The 19,866-nt window shown below is 44.6% G+C and overlaps 2 protein-coding genes across 5 annotated transcripts in view; both read right to left on the reverse strand.

The window, feature by feature from the left end:
• Positions 1–1,741: 1,741 nt before the first annotated feature.
• Positions 1,742–19,866, reverse strand: part of LOC311232047 (uncharacterized protein) — a 44,185-nt gene continuing 26,060 nt past the window's right edge. For 3 of the 4 annotated variants that reach the window (XR_014619904.1, XR_014619905.1, XR_014619906.1), the window contains 4 exons: positions 16,248–16,297; positions 2,922–3,092; positions 2,166–2,302; positions 1,742–1,832 (listed from right to left, as the gene is read on the reverse strand). Coding sequence is in view for 1 of the 4 variants with exons in the window: in XM_084318713.1 (XP_084174839.1) it covers positions 2,286–2,302; positions 2,922–3,083; positions 16,248–16,297 (229 nt within the window). In the remaining 3 variants the exon portion in view is untranslated. The remainder of the gene's footprint in view (positions 1,833–2,165; positions 2,303–2,921; positions 3,093–16,247; positions 16,298–19,866) is intronic. The other variant, XM_084318713.1, reaches the window with a different exon arrangement.
• LOC311232688 (uncharacterized protein) lies at positions 9,021–11,927 on the reverse strand. The gene is made up of 4 exons (XM_084319558.1): positions 11,680–11,927; positions 10,881–11,046; positions 10,580–10,695; positions 9,021–10,461 (listed from the first exon to the last, which is right to left on the reverse strand). The coding sequence occupies exons 1-4, from the start codon at positions 11,827–11,829 to the stop codon at positions 9,655–9,657; spliced, it is 1,239 nt and encodes a 412-aa protein (XP_084175684.1). The 5' UTR covers positions 11,830–11,927; the 3' UTR covers positions 9,021–9,654.

Consider the following 19,866-nt stretch of genomic DNA (forward strand, 5'->3'; position numbering starts at 1 on the left):
TGTGAGTCGACGGTCATCTAAACAAGAAATAACAAATAAAAGTGATGATGACTAATCAGAAGTTGTAACAGTCACACACACAACATGTGCGCATTATTATATTTGTGTTGTTATTGTGACGCGAGTGAGCGCGGGTGATGACGTCAGGAGGAGCAGCAGGGACGCCCCACGCGGGGCATTATTGGTGCGCGCGCGCGCGTGCACACAGGAACGCGCTGCACGCGCACTACTTTGCATAACAACGCGGCCGGTCGTCACGTGTTCAAATACCTTCTTCTCAGATACATTCTGCGAAACTGGTGAATGAAATGTGTTACGTTCCGCTCGTAGAGGCGATTGGGCATTAACCCTGTAATGACCCTAACCCATTTTACATTGTATCCACTATTGTGTGTTCCATATTGTTGTATATCGACTGTGATCAGTTACTTATATAACAGAAGCACTTTACGGTGCCTGATTATTAACCCCGTGTCCCCTGTAACTATGATCTGATCATCATTGGTGCTTTTATCTAATACAGTTGTTACTCTTTTGTACCCCGGCTGTGCAGTTGGTTATTGAAGGGCATTTTGACAAACATCAGTTTTCCCTGCTAATGATCATATAACCCACGTTTTTATTACATTATTATTTAGGTTGCAGAGTGCCATGTTTGTCACTGGGGGGGGGGGGGGGGGGGGGGGGGTGCAGTTAGGTTGCATTCTTAATTTGGTTCGGTTTGCTTTCACACAGCGATTTGTCAAGTGCACCAAACTTTCTGAACAATGTCACGCGATCGAAAAGTAACCCGGGAGTGAATTGTTTCGTGCTTTAAACATGATTTGTGCAGTCTTAAATTCAGCCAGGTCCCTGAGTTTCATGGCATGTGATTTTAAAAACAGTGTGTTTGTGTGTTCCAGATATCCTACCTTATTGATAATCCCAATTGCTCTTTTTTGTAGTGTGCATAATGGTTTTAAGTTACTTTTATAAGTGTTACCCCAAATCTCCACACAGTAGTTCAGATATGGTAGTATTTATTAGTGAGCAATATAGAATGTACAGTGATTTATCCCCGCAGATGAATGTAACCTTCTGAGTCTGGGCAAATAACACCTCCATGCAGTCCTTCAATGCTGAATCTGGAGCTCTGTATACACAACTGACAATCACGTTTCTTTGCTTTTCCATGCTAACAAATAAAAACTCAAAAGTATTAATTATAATTCTTCTTCTTCTTCTTATTATTATATTGAAACATAGCAGCAAATAACTCAGTAGTGCAATACTGAACAGAGACTAGCAAAGTAAGATTTTCATTGTATGGCAAACTGTCTGTTTAACTGTGCACATGACAATAAACAATCTTGAATCTTGAATCCTCTCATGTTCCCATTCGACTTCATATCAATAGGGTTTAGCTTTGTCAACAACACAGGGAAGTTCTACAAACAGGCCAGAGGATGTGCATACTGTATGAGTAAATTAACTATACATTAATTAAAAATATTATGTATAGTTAGTATACATTAATACATTACATTCAAATTAATATATAGTTATATTAACTATACTTCATAAAATGTATTTTTATTTTCTCACACAATATCTTAACAATATAACACAAAAGTAGCCACTGCAGCCGTTATCACAAGCTCTTCTGTGTTCACATAACTTTCCCAAAACTGACTTGTGATCTAAGTTGCCTAAACCAGTTTGTCAATTTTAAAAGCTTAGAGGACGGAACGGCTTTATTTGTTTATATTTTTTTTATTGACAAGGAGGTAGGGAAGAATAGATAGGTGGATGGATGGAGGAACAGCTATGCAGTGCCAGCTGGACTCCTTCCCCTGAGAGAGAGAGAGAGAGAGAGAGAGAGAGAGAGAGAGAGAGAGAGAGAGAGAGAGAGAGAGAGAGAGAGAGAGAGAGAGAGAGAGAGAGAGAGAGAGAGAGAGAGAGAGAGAGAGAGAGAGAGAGAGAGAGAGAGAGAGAGAGAGAGAGAGAGAGAGAGAGAGAGAGAGAGAGAGAGAGAGATCATTTGACAATTGAATATGCTACAACATCTGAATCATATACCTATTACCTGCCACAGACATCACAGAAGGGTTAGTTTTGATTAATTTCTCTAATGGTCTCTACTGTAAAGCCATTTGCATTTCCCAGAGAATGTTGGCCAACTTTACCTTCATAGGAAACTGCCTGCTTAAAATGGACCTCTCAACCTTGTTCGTTTGAATAAGGATGTATTGCAGAAAGGGCAATGAAAGTGCTGGCAGCATGTGGTGCATCAAGATTCACCATTTTTAATGGTGATATGCATCTAGAAAAAGAAAGGGCCTAATTGGTCAAATTGAACATTCTTATACGATTCCACATACATAACTTTGACCACAAGACAACCGGACATACCCACATATAGCTCATAGTCTTATGCATATTGCACATAGGTCGTGTATAATACTGTAAAATAGCTTAGACATAGCCTACTTGCATAGAATAGTCATGTATAATAATGTATAATATTGCTGGCTGTACAATACTGCTGTACAATACTGCTGTATGCCTATAATACTGCTGTTAATATCCAGTATACACATACATGTAATATTCACCATTCCTTATTTACTTCATCATATCTTATCATACATTTACTTATCATATCCACATACTGTATAGCAAGAGTATACCGTTACCATATATTTAGGCAGTAAGTAAGTAAGGCAATTGAAATATAACAGAACGTTAAACTAATGTTGGACTAACGATTAGTTTTGCAGGTTAATACTTAGGCTACGGTCGTTGAAGTCAGTGCCATTAGACACAATAATTATTATATCTCAATCCCTTGCGCCATCATAGTTAATTTGGTTGTCAAATTCTCCTATATTTATATTCCTTTTTAGTTATTAAAGTGTTAGTTATGCACTAACGTTACTTACTTTCGATTGTTTTCGCACGTTCCTCACAGTCTCGTGCACAGAGACCAAGCCGCAATACTCCAACCACAGCGCGGACCTCACAGCGCGGCCCCCAAAGCGCGGCCCTGGGAGCCTTGCTCTCCGGCTGTGCAGCTGGATGCTTCTCAACGATGTGGCTTGTGTCTGTGAAAACTATTTGTTGATTATGTACATTGAATGAATGCTGTATGACCAGGCATTGTAATTTCATAGCCCTGATTCAATGTTTTTAATAATAAATGGGTGTGGAGTAAATTCCAAAAGCGACAACGTCTGATTATCTACTTGCTAAGCTATCCTGGTGCGGTTATTTCATGCTGACAAGTTGACATCACACAGCCAGACATGTAACAAAGTGTGTGTGTGTGTGTGGCGTGTGTCTGTGTGTGTCTGTGTCTGTGTCTGTGTGTGTGTGTGTGTGTGTGTGTGTGTGTGTGTGTGTGAAGCATCTGGTGTGTCTATGTGGGTAGCTTCCGGTGTGAGAGTCTCTTTGCGTGTGTGTGTGTGTGTGTGTGTGTGTGTGTGTGTGTGTGTGTGTGTGCGTGTGTGTGTGAAGCATCCGGTGTGAGAGTCTCTTTGCGTGTGCGTGTGTGTGTGTGTGTGTGTGTGTGTGTGTGTGTGTGTGTGAAGCATCCAGTGTTTGAGTCTGTGTGTTTTCATCCACACAAGTTTACAAGCTCACACACATGTTTGGTGACTAAAACTCTACTTTTTTAATCCTGTTAAATCAGATAGAAATATTACACTTCATACAGATGCTGTGGGTCTGTGTGTAACAACATGGATCTGAACCTGGTCCCCCACATGGGAAACCGCACATCAACCAGATGTTATTAACCAGAGATATTAGTCTTACTAGGCTTCAGACTAAGGGAAATATTAGGCTTACTAGGCTTCAGACTAAGGGAGATATTAGTCTTACTAGGCTTCAGACTAAGGGAGATATCAGGATTAGGCTTCAGACTAAGGGAGATATTAGTCTTACTAGGCTTCAGACTAAGGGAGATATTAGTCTTACTAGGCTTCAGACTAAGGGAGATATTAGTCTTACTAGGCTTCAGACTAAGGGAGATATTAGGCTTACTAGGCTTCAGACTAAGGGAGATATTAGTCTTACTAGGCTTCAGACTAAGGGAGATATCAGGCTTACTAGGCTTCAGACTAAGGGAGATATCAGGATTAGGCTTCAGACTAAGGGAAATATTAGTCTTACTAGGCTTCAGACTAATGGGAGATATTCGTCTTACTAGGCTTCAGACTAAGGGAGCCATCAGGCTTACTAGGCTTCAGACTAAGGGAGATATTAGTCGTACTAGGCTTCAGACTAAGGGAGATATCAGGATTAGGCTTCAGACCAAGGGAGATATTAGTCTTACTAGGCTTCAGACTAAGGGAGATATTAGTCTTACTAGGCTTCAGACTAAGGGAGATATTAGTCTTACTAGGCTTCAGACTAAGGGAGATATCAGGATTAGGCTTCAGACTAAGGGATATATCAGGCTTACTAGGCTTCAGACTAAGGGAGATATTAGTCTTACTAGGCTTCAGACTAAGGGAGATATCAGGATTACTAGGCTTCAGACTAAGGGAGATATCAGGCTTACTAGGCTTCAGACTAAGGGAGATATTAGTCTTACTAGGCTTCAGACTAATGCCCGCTCTTAACTGGGCGATTTTCGGCCGTCCCAGACGAAAGATGACCAATCGTGGCATAATCTGTGGTCGTGGGCGAAATCGTGGCTCCAAGACGCAGGTCGTACGTCGCACAGTGAGAGAGGTTCAAAGATGACCGACGTGCAAGTCTTGCGATCAAAGATGCCTGCGACACATATCTGACAGTGCTTGATATTCTACGACCAGCGTCAGCTACCAACCAATAGAAATGCAGCATGATGACGTGTGATCAGTGCGACCGCATGATGACGTGTGATCAGTGCGACACATGTGCGTTTATGTGGGACAGTGACTGTACAATCCAATAATGCCGCCCCGCAAACGGACGCCAATTGTGTGGAGTCGTATCAAAGAGGAGAGGCTTGTCGAGTTGTGGCAACAGAAGCCATGCCTGTATGATGTGTCCTCCAGCTGTTACCATGACCGTGTACAGAAGGACAAAGAATGGAAGGAAATGGCGGAGGAATTGCAGCTCCCGGGTGAGTTTAACGTTAGTGGCTAGCTAGCTAGCTAGCTAGCGGCTGGCTAGCTAGCGGCTGGCTAGCTAGCTAGCACACACACACACACTATGCAAGTACAGTCTTGTTTCTGTCAGCCCACTTTCAGTGTACATTAACTAACGTAATGTTGTTATTGCGCTTCACAGCCGAAGAGGTGGTAACGCATGCAGCGTCCCTGCGCACCCAATACGGGAAGCTATTACATCCCAAACCCAGTGGAAGTGGGACTAAAGACCCAACCCAGCGACAGACATGGATACTGAAGTACCTGGACTTCCTAAAGCATCATGTATTGCCTCGTCAGTCCTACAGCACCCTGGAGGTATGTGTATATTTGGAAATTGACAATAATAACGTACTTACTGTACATACTTGATTGATTGATTGAAAACTTTATTAACAGATTGCAGAATGGGTACAATACAGTACAGCTCAATACACACAATTGTTAAGGGGATGCAGACCAGAGAAAGACTTTCGTCTTGTTTACATCAGGGTCCCCCATTTTCAATTCATCAGGATTGAACCACTAAAGTTGTCAGACCGTTTATTTCTTAATAATGAATACTATAGTCTGTGGTGGCCTTGACTTCTTAAATTTCTCTTTTAATTACACGTTTAAAATCAACTGGATGAACGTTTCTCTGTAACCCATTCTATTTGGAATTTTATACCAAACTATATATTTTCCATATATCTACAAACTATATACTGTAGTAGCCTTTGTAAAATACCCTGTAACCCACTGCCTCTCGTGGTTTATTGCTTAATTATCACCTTGTACTGTGTCCTACAGTTCACAAATGGTGTCACCTGCATAATCATTGTGTGTATACTTGGTCAATAAAGATTATTCTGATCCTATGTCCTTCATCCAGCTAGATGATTCAGTGACGGACAGCTGTGCTGACACTGCTGAACAAGATCCAGAGAGTGATGACCTTGGGGAATCAGCGGTGTCAGAATCATCAGCACAGGACCCACCAACCCGTACATCCACACCCGCACCCACACCCACACCGGGTGGTCAGGCAAAAGTGGTCCGGAGCAAGCCATGGGAGAGAGGGCTGAACCTTGAGAGAGAGAAGATTGACCTCCTCAAGCAAGTAGTTTCAGACAACAGAGATGATGATGATGAAGATGTAATTTTTGGTAAACAGGTGGGCAGTGAGATGCGTCACGTAACGGATCCTGTTGAAAAAATGCGAGCAAGGCGGTCCATCATGAGGATGATTTATGAATCTCAGGACAGAAGCATGTCAATACGTCAACAGGTGCAGGGTCCTGCATCACAGCCGAATCAGCCGATGTATCGCACCTTCCCACACAACACACCACACCAGCGGCAAACGCAAACCTTTCAACCCTACCACCAGCCTCCTCCCACTCCCAGTTCTCAACCGTCTAGTAGCTACATGGGGATGCTCAGTGAAAATTCAGATACGCAGGCTGAATATGATTACTGATAATCAGTACAACTGGTAGTGTGGTAGTGCCATTGTCCACTTGTTTTTTTTCTTGTAATTTTAATGATGTATATTTTCTGGGTCTGGCGGCCGTGGGCTCTGACTGGGGGGGGGCCGTGGTTCGGTGTCTCTGCGGGTCGAGGCATTAAAGAGGCGTGATGCTTTGGCCCGCGGGGGTGCCGGACACCGGGTCCTCCGTGGTTGGGGTTCGTGGCTGCCTGCCTCAGGAATCTTTTTTTTTTTATAGTACGTTTTATTTTCCTCCACTTGTTTTTTTTCTTGTAATTTTAATGATGTATATTTTCTGGGTCTGGCGGCCGTGGGCTCTGACTGGGGGGGGGCCGTGGTTCGGTGTCTCTGCGGGTCGAGGCATTAAAGAGGCGTGATGCTTTGGCCCGCGGGGGTGCCGGACACCGGGTCCTCCGTGGTTGGGGTTCGTGGCTGCCTGCCTCAGGAATATTTTTTTTTTTATAGTAAGTTTTATTTTCCTTATACTTTGCACTTTATTTGAAGTTTTCTAGCCCCTGTTGAGCAGTGAACAGTAAGTTCATATACTGTAATTTCTAAATTGTTTTGATATCTTGAAGCACCTTCTTACATTCTGAAACACCTTATTTTACATTCTTTTTTTGTGATCAAAAGGGGGAGCAGAGTGAGCGAGTGCCATTGTCCACTTGTTTTTTTTCTTGTAATTTTAATGATGTATATTTTCTGGGTCTGGCGGCCGTGGGCTCTGACTGGGGGGGGGGCGTGGTTCGGTGTCTCTGCGGGTCGAGGCATTAAAGAGGCGTGATGCTTTGGCCCGCGGGGGTGCCGGACACCGGGTCCTCCGTGGTTGGGGTTCGTGGCTGCCTGCCTCAGGAATCTTTTTTTTTTTATAGTACGTTTTATTTTCCTCCACTTGTTTTTTTTCTTGTAATTTTAATGATGTATATTTTCTGGGTCTGGCGGCCGTGGGCTCTGACTGGGGGGGGGCCGTGGTTCGGTGTCTCTGCGGGTCGAGGCATTAAAGAGGCGTGATGCTTTGGCCCGCGGGGGTGCCGGACACCGGGTCCTCCGTGGTTGGGGTTCGTGGCTGCCTGCCTCAGGAATATTTTTTTTTTTATAGTAAGTTTTATTTTCCTTATACTTTGCACTTTATTTGAAGTTTTCTAGCCCCTGTTGAGCAGTGAACAGTAAGTTCATATACTGTAATTTCTAAATTTTTTTGATATCTTGAAGCACCTTCTTACATTCTGAAACACCTTATTTTACATTCTTTTTTTGTGATCAAAAGGGGGAGCAGAGTGAGCGAGTGCCATTGTCCACTTGTTTTTTTTCTTGTAATTTTAATGATGTATATTTTCTGGGTCTGGCGGCCGTGGGCTCTGACTGGGGGGGGGGCGTGGTTCGGTGTCTCTGCGGGTCGAGGCATTAAAGAGGCGTGATGCTTTGGCCCGCGGGGGTGCCGGACACCGGGTCCTCCGTGGTTGGGGTTCGTGGCTGCCTGCCTCAGGAATCTTTTTTTTTTTATAGTACGTTTTATTTTCCTCCACTTGTTTTTTTTCTTGTAATTTTAATGATGTATATTTTCTGGGTCTGGCGGCCGTGGGCTCTGACTGGGGGGGGGCCGTGGTTCGGTGTCTCTGCGGGTCGAGGCATTAAAGAGGCGTGATGCTTTGGCCCGCGGGGGTGCCGGACACCGGGTCCTCCGTGGTTGGGGTTCGTGGCTGCCTGCCTCAGGAATATTTTTTTTTTTATAGTAAGTTTTATTTTCCTTATACTTTGCACTTTATTTGAAGTTTTCTAGCCCCTGTTGAGCAGTGAACAGTAAGTTCATATACTGTAATTTCTAAATTTTTTTGATATCTTGAAGCACCTTCTTACATTCTTTTTTTGTGATCAAAAGGGGGAGCAGAGCGTATATTTATATATTTATATATTTATTATATATATTGTATTTGTATATACTGTATAGAAATACTGTAATTTCTTAATTTTTTTGATATCTTGAAGCACTTGCTAATCTTGAAGCACTTGCTATTCAAATAAAAAAATAATTACTTTGATAAACCATTCCAGTTTCATTTATTTACATTTCTCAGACAAACAAGGAAATAGAATGAAATGAATAATAAAGCAGTTATAATAAAGACAAAGAAAATGATTAATTACCACTTGTATCGGGGTTATCAATGACCCGTGTTAGATTGATATTTCAATTTTGTAGAACTTCAGGGTCAAGGTCCAGCAGTCTTACTTCCATCCAAGTAAATCTACAAGTAAGCTAGTGACCACTGTCCCTGTTGTTGGTGAGCTGTTGTTTTTGTTTACTCTAACTCTATGTGTGTTGTTTGTTCCCTTGCATTCTCCCCTCTTAATTCTCCCCAACGTTGTACTAATCGGAGACAATGCCCTTCGGCTGGGCGATGAGGTGACCCCCCCCCCCCCCCCCCCCTTGATTGGTGCACACGTCTGGTCAGCCCTGAATCAAAAGCTGTAACTTCATACTGAATATGCATTTCAATGGACAATGATGGAAATTAATTAACTTATATGCTTGTCATAAAACTGCCCTGTAGTTTGTGAGGTTAGCTGCCGACAGAGAGACAGGTGGACAGAACCAACCTGATAGGAGATAATTATTATATTATATATAGTGTAGAGGCAAAAACCAACATTCGTCTCTATGTGGGGGAATGGTATCCAACAAACAGTAAAGTAGCAACGGAGAATGAGACACTAGTCTATTAACATTATATCATATCATCAACAGTGTATATTTGCATATCGTATATGTCACAAATGTAACAGTACTATATATGTCATGCATGTCCCTATGTGCCTTTAAATAAAACAGAATAACAAGGTTAGCCTGTAGGCCTACCTATATGGTTATCGTATTTAACGTGTGGATATTTACGTAGCTTAACATGTAGGCCTACATTTGAACTCGATAGGCCCTACAAGTAGGCCTAGGCATATGTTATTTTCTTTTAGGACATGTATAATGATTTTAGGCCCAACAGTTAGGCTATGGTGTATAGGCCTAGTGTTCAAACACCATCTTTATAACCAAAAAAGTACAAAAGGACATTACAACATGTCTTCCTGCCAATGCACAGAACCTGATGGTGAGACAAAGTATTGTTTCAGTGTGTCGCGCTGCTCCTTTGCAGTTCTGTTGGCATTCCGATCCCTGCTAGCAGGCACTGATGCCAGGGCGGCATCACTGCGCCAGCTCCCAGGGATGATGTGGTGGTCCTCATCCTCCGTGTCGACCAGAGCAGGGGGGATGTAGGTGTCTGTGGCCTGGGCTCGTAGGTAGTTGTGCAGGGAGAGAGCAGCCAGGGTTATCTGGGACACTGTATCTGGTTCTAGGGGAATGATGGTGAGAAAGACTCGCCATTTGTTGGCAAGTATGCCAAACGCATTCTCTACAACACGCCTCGCTCTTGACAGTCTGTAGTTGTAGACACGCTGGTCATGGTCAAGCTGTCTGAAGGGGTATGGCTTCATCAGGTGTGTGTGGAGCGGAAAAGCCTCGTCTGCAATGAACATGAAAGGGGTGACTACATCTGTACCTGGCAGACTTTGGGCTGGCGGGACATTTAACTGGTTGCTGTCCAATGCCTTTTTCAGGTCACAGTGGGCATAAACACCTCCATCAGACACTCTGCCCTGGGTTCCAATATTCGCATAGAGGAAACGATAATTGGCGTCTACAACAGCCATCAGGACCACAGAGAAACGAGACTTGTAGTTCCTGAAGGTGCTCCCACTGTTGCCTGGTGGGCGGATGGTGATGTGTTTTCCATCTATGGCTCCGAGACAGTGAGGGAATTGCCAATTCTCCTGGAAGCCACTGGCCACTGCTCTCCACTCAGCCTCTGTAGTCGGTGTCTACACAAACAGACAGACAGACTGCATCAGAACAGTGACATGAATCTATCAATATTTATCTGATCTAGGTATGATTGTCCCATATGTTACATTCTAGCTGCTTCTAAATGGATCTTACCGTCAGGTGATCCTTCTTCAGGACCTGGTGCAACACCTTGCATGTCTCCTTGACAATCACACCAACAGTGCTCTGTCCAATACGGTACTGGAAGCTCAGGGAAGTGAACGACTCTCCTGTCAGCATGGAGAATGATTGTAGAATATCATTTATGTATGCGCGTCGACAAATAAATGTGCCAAACTGCAGCATATCAGAACTATTAGACTGACACATTCTATAGTTACATTCTGGTCACCGCGGATACACTGTAGCCTGAGTTCACTTGGGTTTACCCTCCACTACAACCCCTGATTATTACCTGTTGCTAAGTATCGCAGTGTGATGGACAGTCTCTCTCTGGCAGTGATCGCTCTCCTCATCTGGGTGTCTGCTTTGGAGATATAAGGAGCCACCAGCTGTAGCAGATGATCGAACTGTTCCACATCCATGCGGAGTAGACTTCTGAATCCACTTCGATCATCTGTCTAGAAGTACAACAGGCAGACTTTAATGGGTGCATTGAGAACAACACAAGCTAGCAGTGAGGTAAACAAGCTCAACATTCATTAGGAGGGTACGACACATGTAGCGTTAGAATGCTGACGTTAGTATCTAGAAGTACAACAGGCAGACATTAATGAGTGCATTGGGAACAACACAAGCTAGCAGTGATAACAAGCTCAACATTCATTAGGAGGGTACGACACATGTAGCGTTAGCATGCTGACGTTAGTATCTAGAAGTACAACAGGCAGACATTAATGAGTGCATTGGGAACAACACAAGCTAGCAGTGATAACAAGCTCAACATTCATTAGGAGGGTACGATACATGTAGCGTTAGCATGCTGACGTTAGTATCTAGAAGTACAACAGGCAGACATTAATGAGTGCATTGGGAACAACACAAGCTAGCAGTGATAACAAGCTCAACATTCATTAGGAGGGTACGACACATGTAGCGTTAGCATGCTGACGTTAGTATCTAGAAGTACAACAGGCAGACATTAATGAGTGCATTGGGAACAACACAAGCTAGCAGTGATAACAAGCTCAACATTCATTAGGAGGCTACGACACATGTAGCGTTAGCATGCTGACGTTAATAACGTTACTTACCTCAAGTTCCATTTGCAGGACTGGCATTCCCAGTTGGCCTCTTTTCCCTAGCCACGACTTTGTTCTCTTTCTCTTTTTTTTAAATATAGCCGGCCTCTCTAGGCACATAAAAGCCACTATGGCAAGTGTTCGCTTCCTGGACATTGGCATGTTCACAGTCTGCTTCTTCTTCGTATCACGACCGTCTTGTTTACAACTCGTCAGGTTGACGCACACTGATGACACACAGGATAACGCTTTATGATGATGCTACGCTTTATTATGACGCTACGTAGTCTGCGTCGTAGCCTACGACTCTCATCGCACAGTGTACATGCATCAGATTGATGGTCGTACCCAAGATTATTCAATTTGTGTCGCACAGTGTGGCTTGCAAGGAACTTATAAGATGCAAAATATCTCCCAGTTAAGAGCGGGCATAAGGGAGATATCAGGATTACTAGGCTTCAGACTAAGGGAGATATCAGGCTTACTAGGCTTCAGACTAAGGGATATATTAGTCTTACTAGGCTTCAGACTAAGGGAGATATCAGGATTAGGCTTCAGACTAAGGGAGATATTAGTCTTACTAGGCTTCAGTCTAAGGGATATCAGGATTACTAGGCTTCAGACTAAGGGAGATATCAGGCTTACTAGGCTTCAGACTAAGGGAGATATCAGGATTACTAGGCTTCAGACTAAGGGAGATATCAGGCTTACTAGGCTTCAGACTAAGGGAGATATTAGTCTTACTAGGCTTCAGACTAAAGCAGATATTAGTCTTACTAGGCTTCAGACTAAGGGAGATATTAGTCTTACTAGGCTTCAGACTAAGGGAGATATCAGGATTAGGCTTCAGACTAAGGGAGATATTAGTCTTACTAGGCTTCAGACTAAGGGAGATATCAGGATTACTAGGCTTCAGACTAAGGGAGATATCAGGCTTACTAGGCTTCAGACTAAGGGAGATATTAGTCTTACTAGGCTTCAGACTAAGGGAGATATCAGGATTACTAGGCTTCAGACTAAGGGAGATATTAGTCTTACTAGGCTTCAGACTAAGGGAGATATTAGTCTTACTAGGCTTCAGACTAAGGGAGATATCAGGATTACTAGGCTTCAGACTAAGGGAGATATTAGTCTTACTAGGCTTCAGACTAAGGGAGATATCAGGCTTACTAGGCTTCAGACTAAGGGAGATATCAGGCTTACTAGGCTTCAGACTAAGATGAACAACGGGAAACTAAGATGAACCCTGGACACTCGCATGCCTTTACCTCAAGACTACAGAGACACACTTTTCTGATAGCCTCACCCAAACCCTAACCTTAACCACACTGTCACTGTAAACTAACCATAACCCTAACCACACTGTTACCTTAAACTAACCTTAACCACACTGTTACCTTAAACTAACCTTAACCCTAACCACACTGTTACCTTAACCACACTGTTACCTTAAACTAACTATAACTTAACCCTAATCCTAACTGATAAAAGAACCAACGCGTATTTGTGTCAGCAGTAGAACAACTTTAGATCTGATCGTGGTATCTGATTCAGAGAAGATTAGCCAGTCAGGAGTGTTAGCCTATGGCCTCAGTGAGCATATGGTTATATTGTACCCGCAAACGCACTAAAGCTCCCCACGCTCAAAGGGATTATGTAAAAACAAGGACAATGAAACACTATTCAAAAGACCACTTTATTGAATCACTGAGTGAGATAAATTGGATTGACATACTGAGCAGTAAAGACGAAGATGAGGCATGGAATCTCTTTAAAGAGACATTTCTATCAGTGCTGGATTTACTGGCTCCAATTAAACACATTGGGGTAAAGCAGAACACTGCCAAACTAAATTACTCAGGAGATATTGGAGTCCATCAGGAGTAGAGACAGAGCCCTTATCAGGTTCAAAAGAACAAATCACAACAAGACTATTACGATTATGTCAGACTAAGATAATAATTGGGAGCATTTGTGCGAGTGCAAATAATTGTTCTGGTGCGACCTCCTCCCCCCCTCCCCGAACGTCCCTTTCTCTGTACATTTGCTAGTTTGTACACTCAGTATGTGCCTTGTGAGTTGACAGTGACCATTCTAACCAATCAAACATGAGCTTGACGTTCTTACCTTTAATGCTGATTTTAGATTAGTTAAGATTAGCCTTCAATCACTCCCTTTCGTGGTCTGTCCGCCAGGCATGCGTTCTTCATGGGACGGGGGTGCACTACGTGCAAGCCCAGATAAGTACTCGCTATTTGCATATCAATAGCGCCGGTCGTCAGGTGTGTTAAATACGTTCTCAGATACATTCACACCTAACTTGTTGTGAATGACATGTGTTACATTCCATTCGTAGAGGCAATTAGGCACTGTCTGTAGTCTGTGCTCAAGCGAGGGGACATTAAATGCGCATTCGCGGGATCGCGCGCACGCGCCAGGAGCGCGCGTGCACGTGGCGCCATTAGGTGCGTGCAATCCCAGTTGATTTCAATAACGCACCACTGCTGTCCGCCATGTGGCGGGTAACAAAATAGTAATGTAAAATAATTAAAACTGTGGTGTGTTTTGGTCTTACGACAGGCCTAATTTGTGGCTTGTTTACCGACGTCACATCCGCTACTCTTCTGTCCTGACTGCCCGTGGCGCCTGCTTGCACTGTAAGGAGCTAGCGTTGGCTGCTATAACGTTAAATGGGTTACAAATATGTGGAACTATGGAAGGAGTAAGCCGACGCTAAAAATAAAACCCACCGCGGCAGCGAGAGCGAGACCACCTAACAAAAGAAAGTTTCGAGAGGAGTGGTAGTTTGGAGATAGCGGTGTTTCAAGAGACTGGCTACAGTATGACGCTGGGCTGTAGTGATGAGTTGTTCTGTGTGCCGCAAGTATGTCAAAAGGAAAAACAGAAACAACACGTTTGTCATCGGTAGTAAATCAATGAAGCTGGAATCCATTCGTGACCATGAACAGAGCCATTGTCACATTGGCTGCATCTCTGTATCCCGGATTAAATCGGCGCCTCTCCTCAAGAACCTCTGTGGCTATAGGCTAACAGCCATGTCAGAGCTACACTTTCTAACAACCTGCCCACTGTACCAAGATATTAGATACTTCCCATGAATTGCAAACACCCAAAGAGAGTTTGAAAACATGACAAATAACGGAAAACTCCCATACCTACTGGGTGGAGTACAGCAATGTGCAACTGTACAGAAAAGGACATCCAATGGAATACAACCACCATAAAGGCCGTCAATCATGCAAGTATTCCTGCACTACCTGTACTGTACTGATCTCTGTACATATACCTGACAAACAAGCACATACCTTTAAATACACTTGAAAGACTGCTGCTGTTTCTGAACGTTATATTAAGTTATCGGTACTTACTTACATGTACACATAGACGGGATGGGTCAAGTGCAGAGACTCAATCGCATCGGCGACTGAGAAAAAGACAATGCATGTGTGTGTGTGTGTGTGTATCCCAGTGTGTGTGTGCCGCTCCCATTGCATGTCCAGTTCGTTGCATGCCGAATAAAGACCCCTAAAGAGGTCCTGCATTATTATTATTATTATTATTATTATTATTATTATTATTATTATTATTATTATTATTATTATTATTATTATTATTATTATTATTATTATTATTATTATTATTATTATTATTATTATTATTATTATTATTATTATTATTATTATTATTATTATTATATATCGTTATATGTGTCATATGTACAGTATATGTGTGTTATCTTTTGAGTTAGTCTTTACATTTGATATATATGTGACACAAAAATGTGTTTTTTCTTGGGCCGGTAAGAAATATACTTGGCGGGTAGATTTTCCCCATCTACCACTGGCCGGTGAGTCAAAAAGTTAATTCCAGGCCCTGATTACATATAATTTTATATTGTTGGTGCTCCTTACATTTTGGTGGGTGGTCCTAAATCTTTGCTGGTGCTCCTAAATTTTAGCTGGTGCTCCAAACCTTTTGAAGTTGGGAGCACCAGTGCTACCAAGTAAAAAAGTAAATTTCGAGCCCTGTATGATACTTTTTCCTAATAAAATCGAATAAAATAAAAAATTCAAAAACATAACCACACTATTAACTTAAATTAACCATAACCTTTACACTAATTTTCTATCTTAAGCATAACCGTTAAAGGTTCAAATGAATCTTCATCATAGTATTGCTGTGTTTGTATCAGCGTGGGTGTCTAGTGGTGAGAGAACTCGCCCGTGATCATAATCATTGTTTGTTCGACTCCTGGTCGAGTTGTTTGTTATGGACTTTCGCCGATACTTATTTTATTACTTGTGGTTATAACATAATGTACATGTACCTTTTTTCCTGTGGTAAATTAGTACTTTATTTACGTTTTCTGATGAGAACGTGTTGCTATTTTCGCGGTGAGCAATCAGTCATCTCAAACAAGCCTATTATCAAGCACTAGCGCAGCAACATGCCACCAAAATGATCATGTGTGTAGCTGCTCTTTATACGGTCCACCATTGTTCTGTCAAAACAATAAAAAATGTTGATGAGTAAAATGATCAAACATGTCAAATCCTTACATTTCTTCAGCAGCTGTGGGTTGATCCAGTGCTCCTCATCATGGTCCAAACTGTGGAGAGAGAAGAACAGATGTTGAACCAGGGACCTTCAGCGTGGCTATGAAAGTAACTAGATTAATAATATTGCTCAAAGTAATAATTCCCCATGCATAACAGTATGTGCACTGCACTAACTTGAGTTTCTCCAGTGTACAATTCGGGTCGTTCAGTCTATCGGAGAGCAGCTTTGTTCCCAAGTCTCCTGGGTGATTGAAGCTCAGGTCCAGCTCTATCAGGTGGGAGGGGTTGGAGCCCAGAGCTGAGGCCAGAGAAGCACAGCCTTCCTCACGCATATTCTTTACACATATGTTGGATTATGAATATGTCTTTATAGCTACAAATGAATGACTAATTCGGTCAGAAAGCAGTAACACAACAGTTGCAATGTTGTGTTACTGCTTCTCGGCATAAGCCCCATAATAAAACAGTCTCTGGTTTGCTCCAGCGGACGCGAGAGCTCAGCGATGCCGCTCGCGTGAGCATATTCTCCCCGCTGGTGATCGCAGCACGGAGGGTCGCGGACCAGCCTGGCAGCATAGCTATAAAGACATATTCATAATCCAACATTATGTGTAAAGAAACAACATATTCCGATTGGAAGGACTCCCATCTCCTCCTTCCTGCTCGCGTCACACAGGGCTGAGCTGTGCCGAGGTGCCGCCCCCCTCGCACGGCTTTGCTCTCACTCGAGTGAGGAGGAGCGGAAGACCGCTGGTTCTCCAACATACAGCGGTGTGCTCTTCAGAATGTACCGGGAGAAACGTTTACTGTACCCCGCAGACATAATAAGCATATAAGCAGTGCTTACTAACGTTATTAGTTACGCTATTTCTGACCGAATTAGTCATTCATTTGTCTAGCACAGTCTCTAACAGTAAGAAGCATTTTGGATAAAAGTATTCTGTACTTCTGTATGACAACAATGTATGCCTTTCAAATGTTAAATGATTAAATGATACACACTGAAATCTACGCTCTCTCATCCTGCTTTCGCCAACGCAACAATATTATTAAACAGCAGCGATGTGAAAGGCGAAGTGAACTCCAGCAGCAGCGCGCTTGCCACTGCGGCTGCCGCGGGGGCGTGCCACGGCGTGTCACGTGGCCGTCGCGGCCAATCAGGCCAACCCCAGAAATCAAATCCGTTGCGGAAGTGATACACGCCTCCCGGCCACTGCCACCAAGCCTCTTCAACTCATTCAAAACGCAGCGGCCCGCCTGATCTCAAACCTACCGAAGTCGGCCCATGTCACCCCACTTCTTAGGGACCTGCACTGGCTCCCCATTGCTGCACGTATCCGCTTCAAGGCCCTCGACCTAGCATACCGTGCGGCAAAGGGAACCGCTCCCGCCTGCCTCCGGTCAATGGTCTCTAACTACACACCCTCAAGACCCCTACGCTCTGCATCTTCTGGCCGCCTCAGACCTACTCCTATCCAAGCTCCCGGAAGGTCATCAAAGAGAAGCCGCCTATTCTCAGTCCTTGCCCCACAATGGTGGAATGAACTACCCATCCCAGTTAGGACAGCCGAATCCCGTCCAACCTTTTGCCGTCAACTAAAGACTCACTTCTTCAACCATTATCTGAAATGATAAAAAAAGAAAATCTAACCGTGACTAACCTTACTGTCATGCACTTGTCCTAATAAACTAACCTACACTGTAACACGCAACACTTTGATAAACATTGTTACTCAGCTGATAGAGTTGTACCTTTCTTGCTGTCTTGTCGTACAGAACTTGTAAGTCGCTTTGGATAAAAGCGTCAGCTAAATGACTAAATGTAACCAATGTGACAGGCGTTGCTTGGACAGCGCCTTACCCGTGTTGAGGTCACCGTAACAGACAAGCAGTTGACTGGTAGCCCTGAGGTCCTGTGTGTGCCAGCGGACGGACAGTCCCCCCAGGACCAGTTGGAGGTCCCAGCTTGGGGACAGAGCGCGTTCAACAGGCTTGAGGCACCCAGCAAGAACAGTCTCACGAGAGGGTGGCTGAACAGCGTTCTGCCCTCAAAGCCCACATGACAAGAAGATATAGCCGCGGTATACACCTTCACTGTCGAGGCCGACAGCCTATCCAGGATAGACTGGAGGATGGACAGAACAGAGTTCAGGGGACATGCTACCGGGTCCAGGCTCTCAGTCTCACACCACTCCTGAAACATATGCCACTTCCCTGCGTAAACCGCGATAGTGGACGGAGCGCACACGTTCTGGATGGTGTTAATCACAGTAGTGTTAAGACGCATCCCCTCTAAATGTAACCTCTCAGCAGCCACGCCATTAGAGGCTGCCCCAGGACAGGCGGCCGAAACAACGTGCTGCGTGCCTGAGAGAGCGCCCCTGGCGACCAGGGGACAGGCCACGGCGGGGCCACCAGGAGTTGAATCAAGGCCGGGAACCACACGGCTGACCCCCTGTCCGGCGCAACCAGGATCAAAGTCTTGCACTCCTGACGTACCCGCTCCAACAGCTGGGCTATCAGATAGATAGCATCCACTCCCAGAGGGGGGTTGTCCTTCCGACTGACTGAGAACCACAGGGGGCACTGGTAGGACTGACTGCTCGCAAACAGGTCCACCACGGCCTCCCTGAATTGGCTCCAGATCTGTCTGACTATGCCTCGATGTAGTCCCCATTCGTCTGGGTGGGGACCTCCCTATGACATAAAATCTGCACCCACATTCTCCTTGCCGGGGATGTGGAGAGCCCTCAGGCTGCGCACATTGCGAGAGCGCACTCCCTCCTGTCTGTTGATATATGACGCTGACGTCGTGCTGTCCATCCTGATTAGAACGTGCTCGCCCACCACATGAGGGCGGAGCCGTTTGAGGACTAAAAGCACTGCCTTCAATTCCAACACATTGATATGTAGGGCAGACTGAGCAGGCCAGCTGCCTCCTACCGCCTTGGTCAGACATGTCCCCCACCCATCCTGTGAGGGAGGCGTCGGAGAAGACTGTCACGTGCGATGTCCTGCTAGACACTGAGATGGCGGCGGTCTACTCCCTGGGGGGAGCCGAGGCCATCTAATTCGCCCGGTCCCACAGCCGCCCGGGTCTGTCGGGACCGTGAGAGCCTGTCTCTCTGTTTCCAGGTTGTCACAAGGCCACTGGTCGGGGGTCTCGCAGCAGCCGCTGATGAGACAATACTCGCACCTCTGGTCGTGCGGTGTGGGGCGGCGTCCATCCACGGAGAGGGCGGCCCTGAGGAGGGGAATTCCCCCCTCCTCCTCCACGGGGGACTGCTCCAACCACAGATATCTGTGCATAAATGTTGAAAGCGTCATCCCCCTCCCTGAGGTTATAGCTTGCGGCTGCGTTAAAAGCTGTATAACCTCAAAACCCTGAGTGAGGGTCTTGGCGTCGACCGGCCCCAAGACCCCACCGCCTGACACCATTTTTATACAGAAAAGCAGCTAACTGAGCAATGTTATTTGTTGGCGCTAGATTCTGTACTGCGGCGATATAAGCTTCATCAGCCCACTCAGCCATCTGCCGGGCCGACTCGCCCCTCGGCGTCGGCTTCCGGTCGGGGTGCCACTCTACCATGTCTGGGCAAAACGTGCGACGTTCACCAGT

This window comes from Notolepis coatsorum (assembly GCF_963971535.1).
Source record: "Notolepis coatsorum genome assembly, chromosome: 7".
NCBI classification, from domain to species: Eukaryota; Metazoa; Chordata; class Actinopteri; order Aulopiformes; family Paralepididae; genus Notolepis; species Notolepis coatsorum.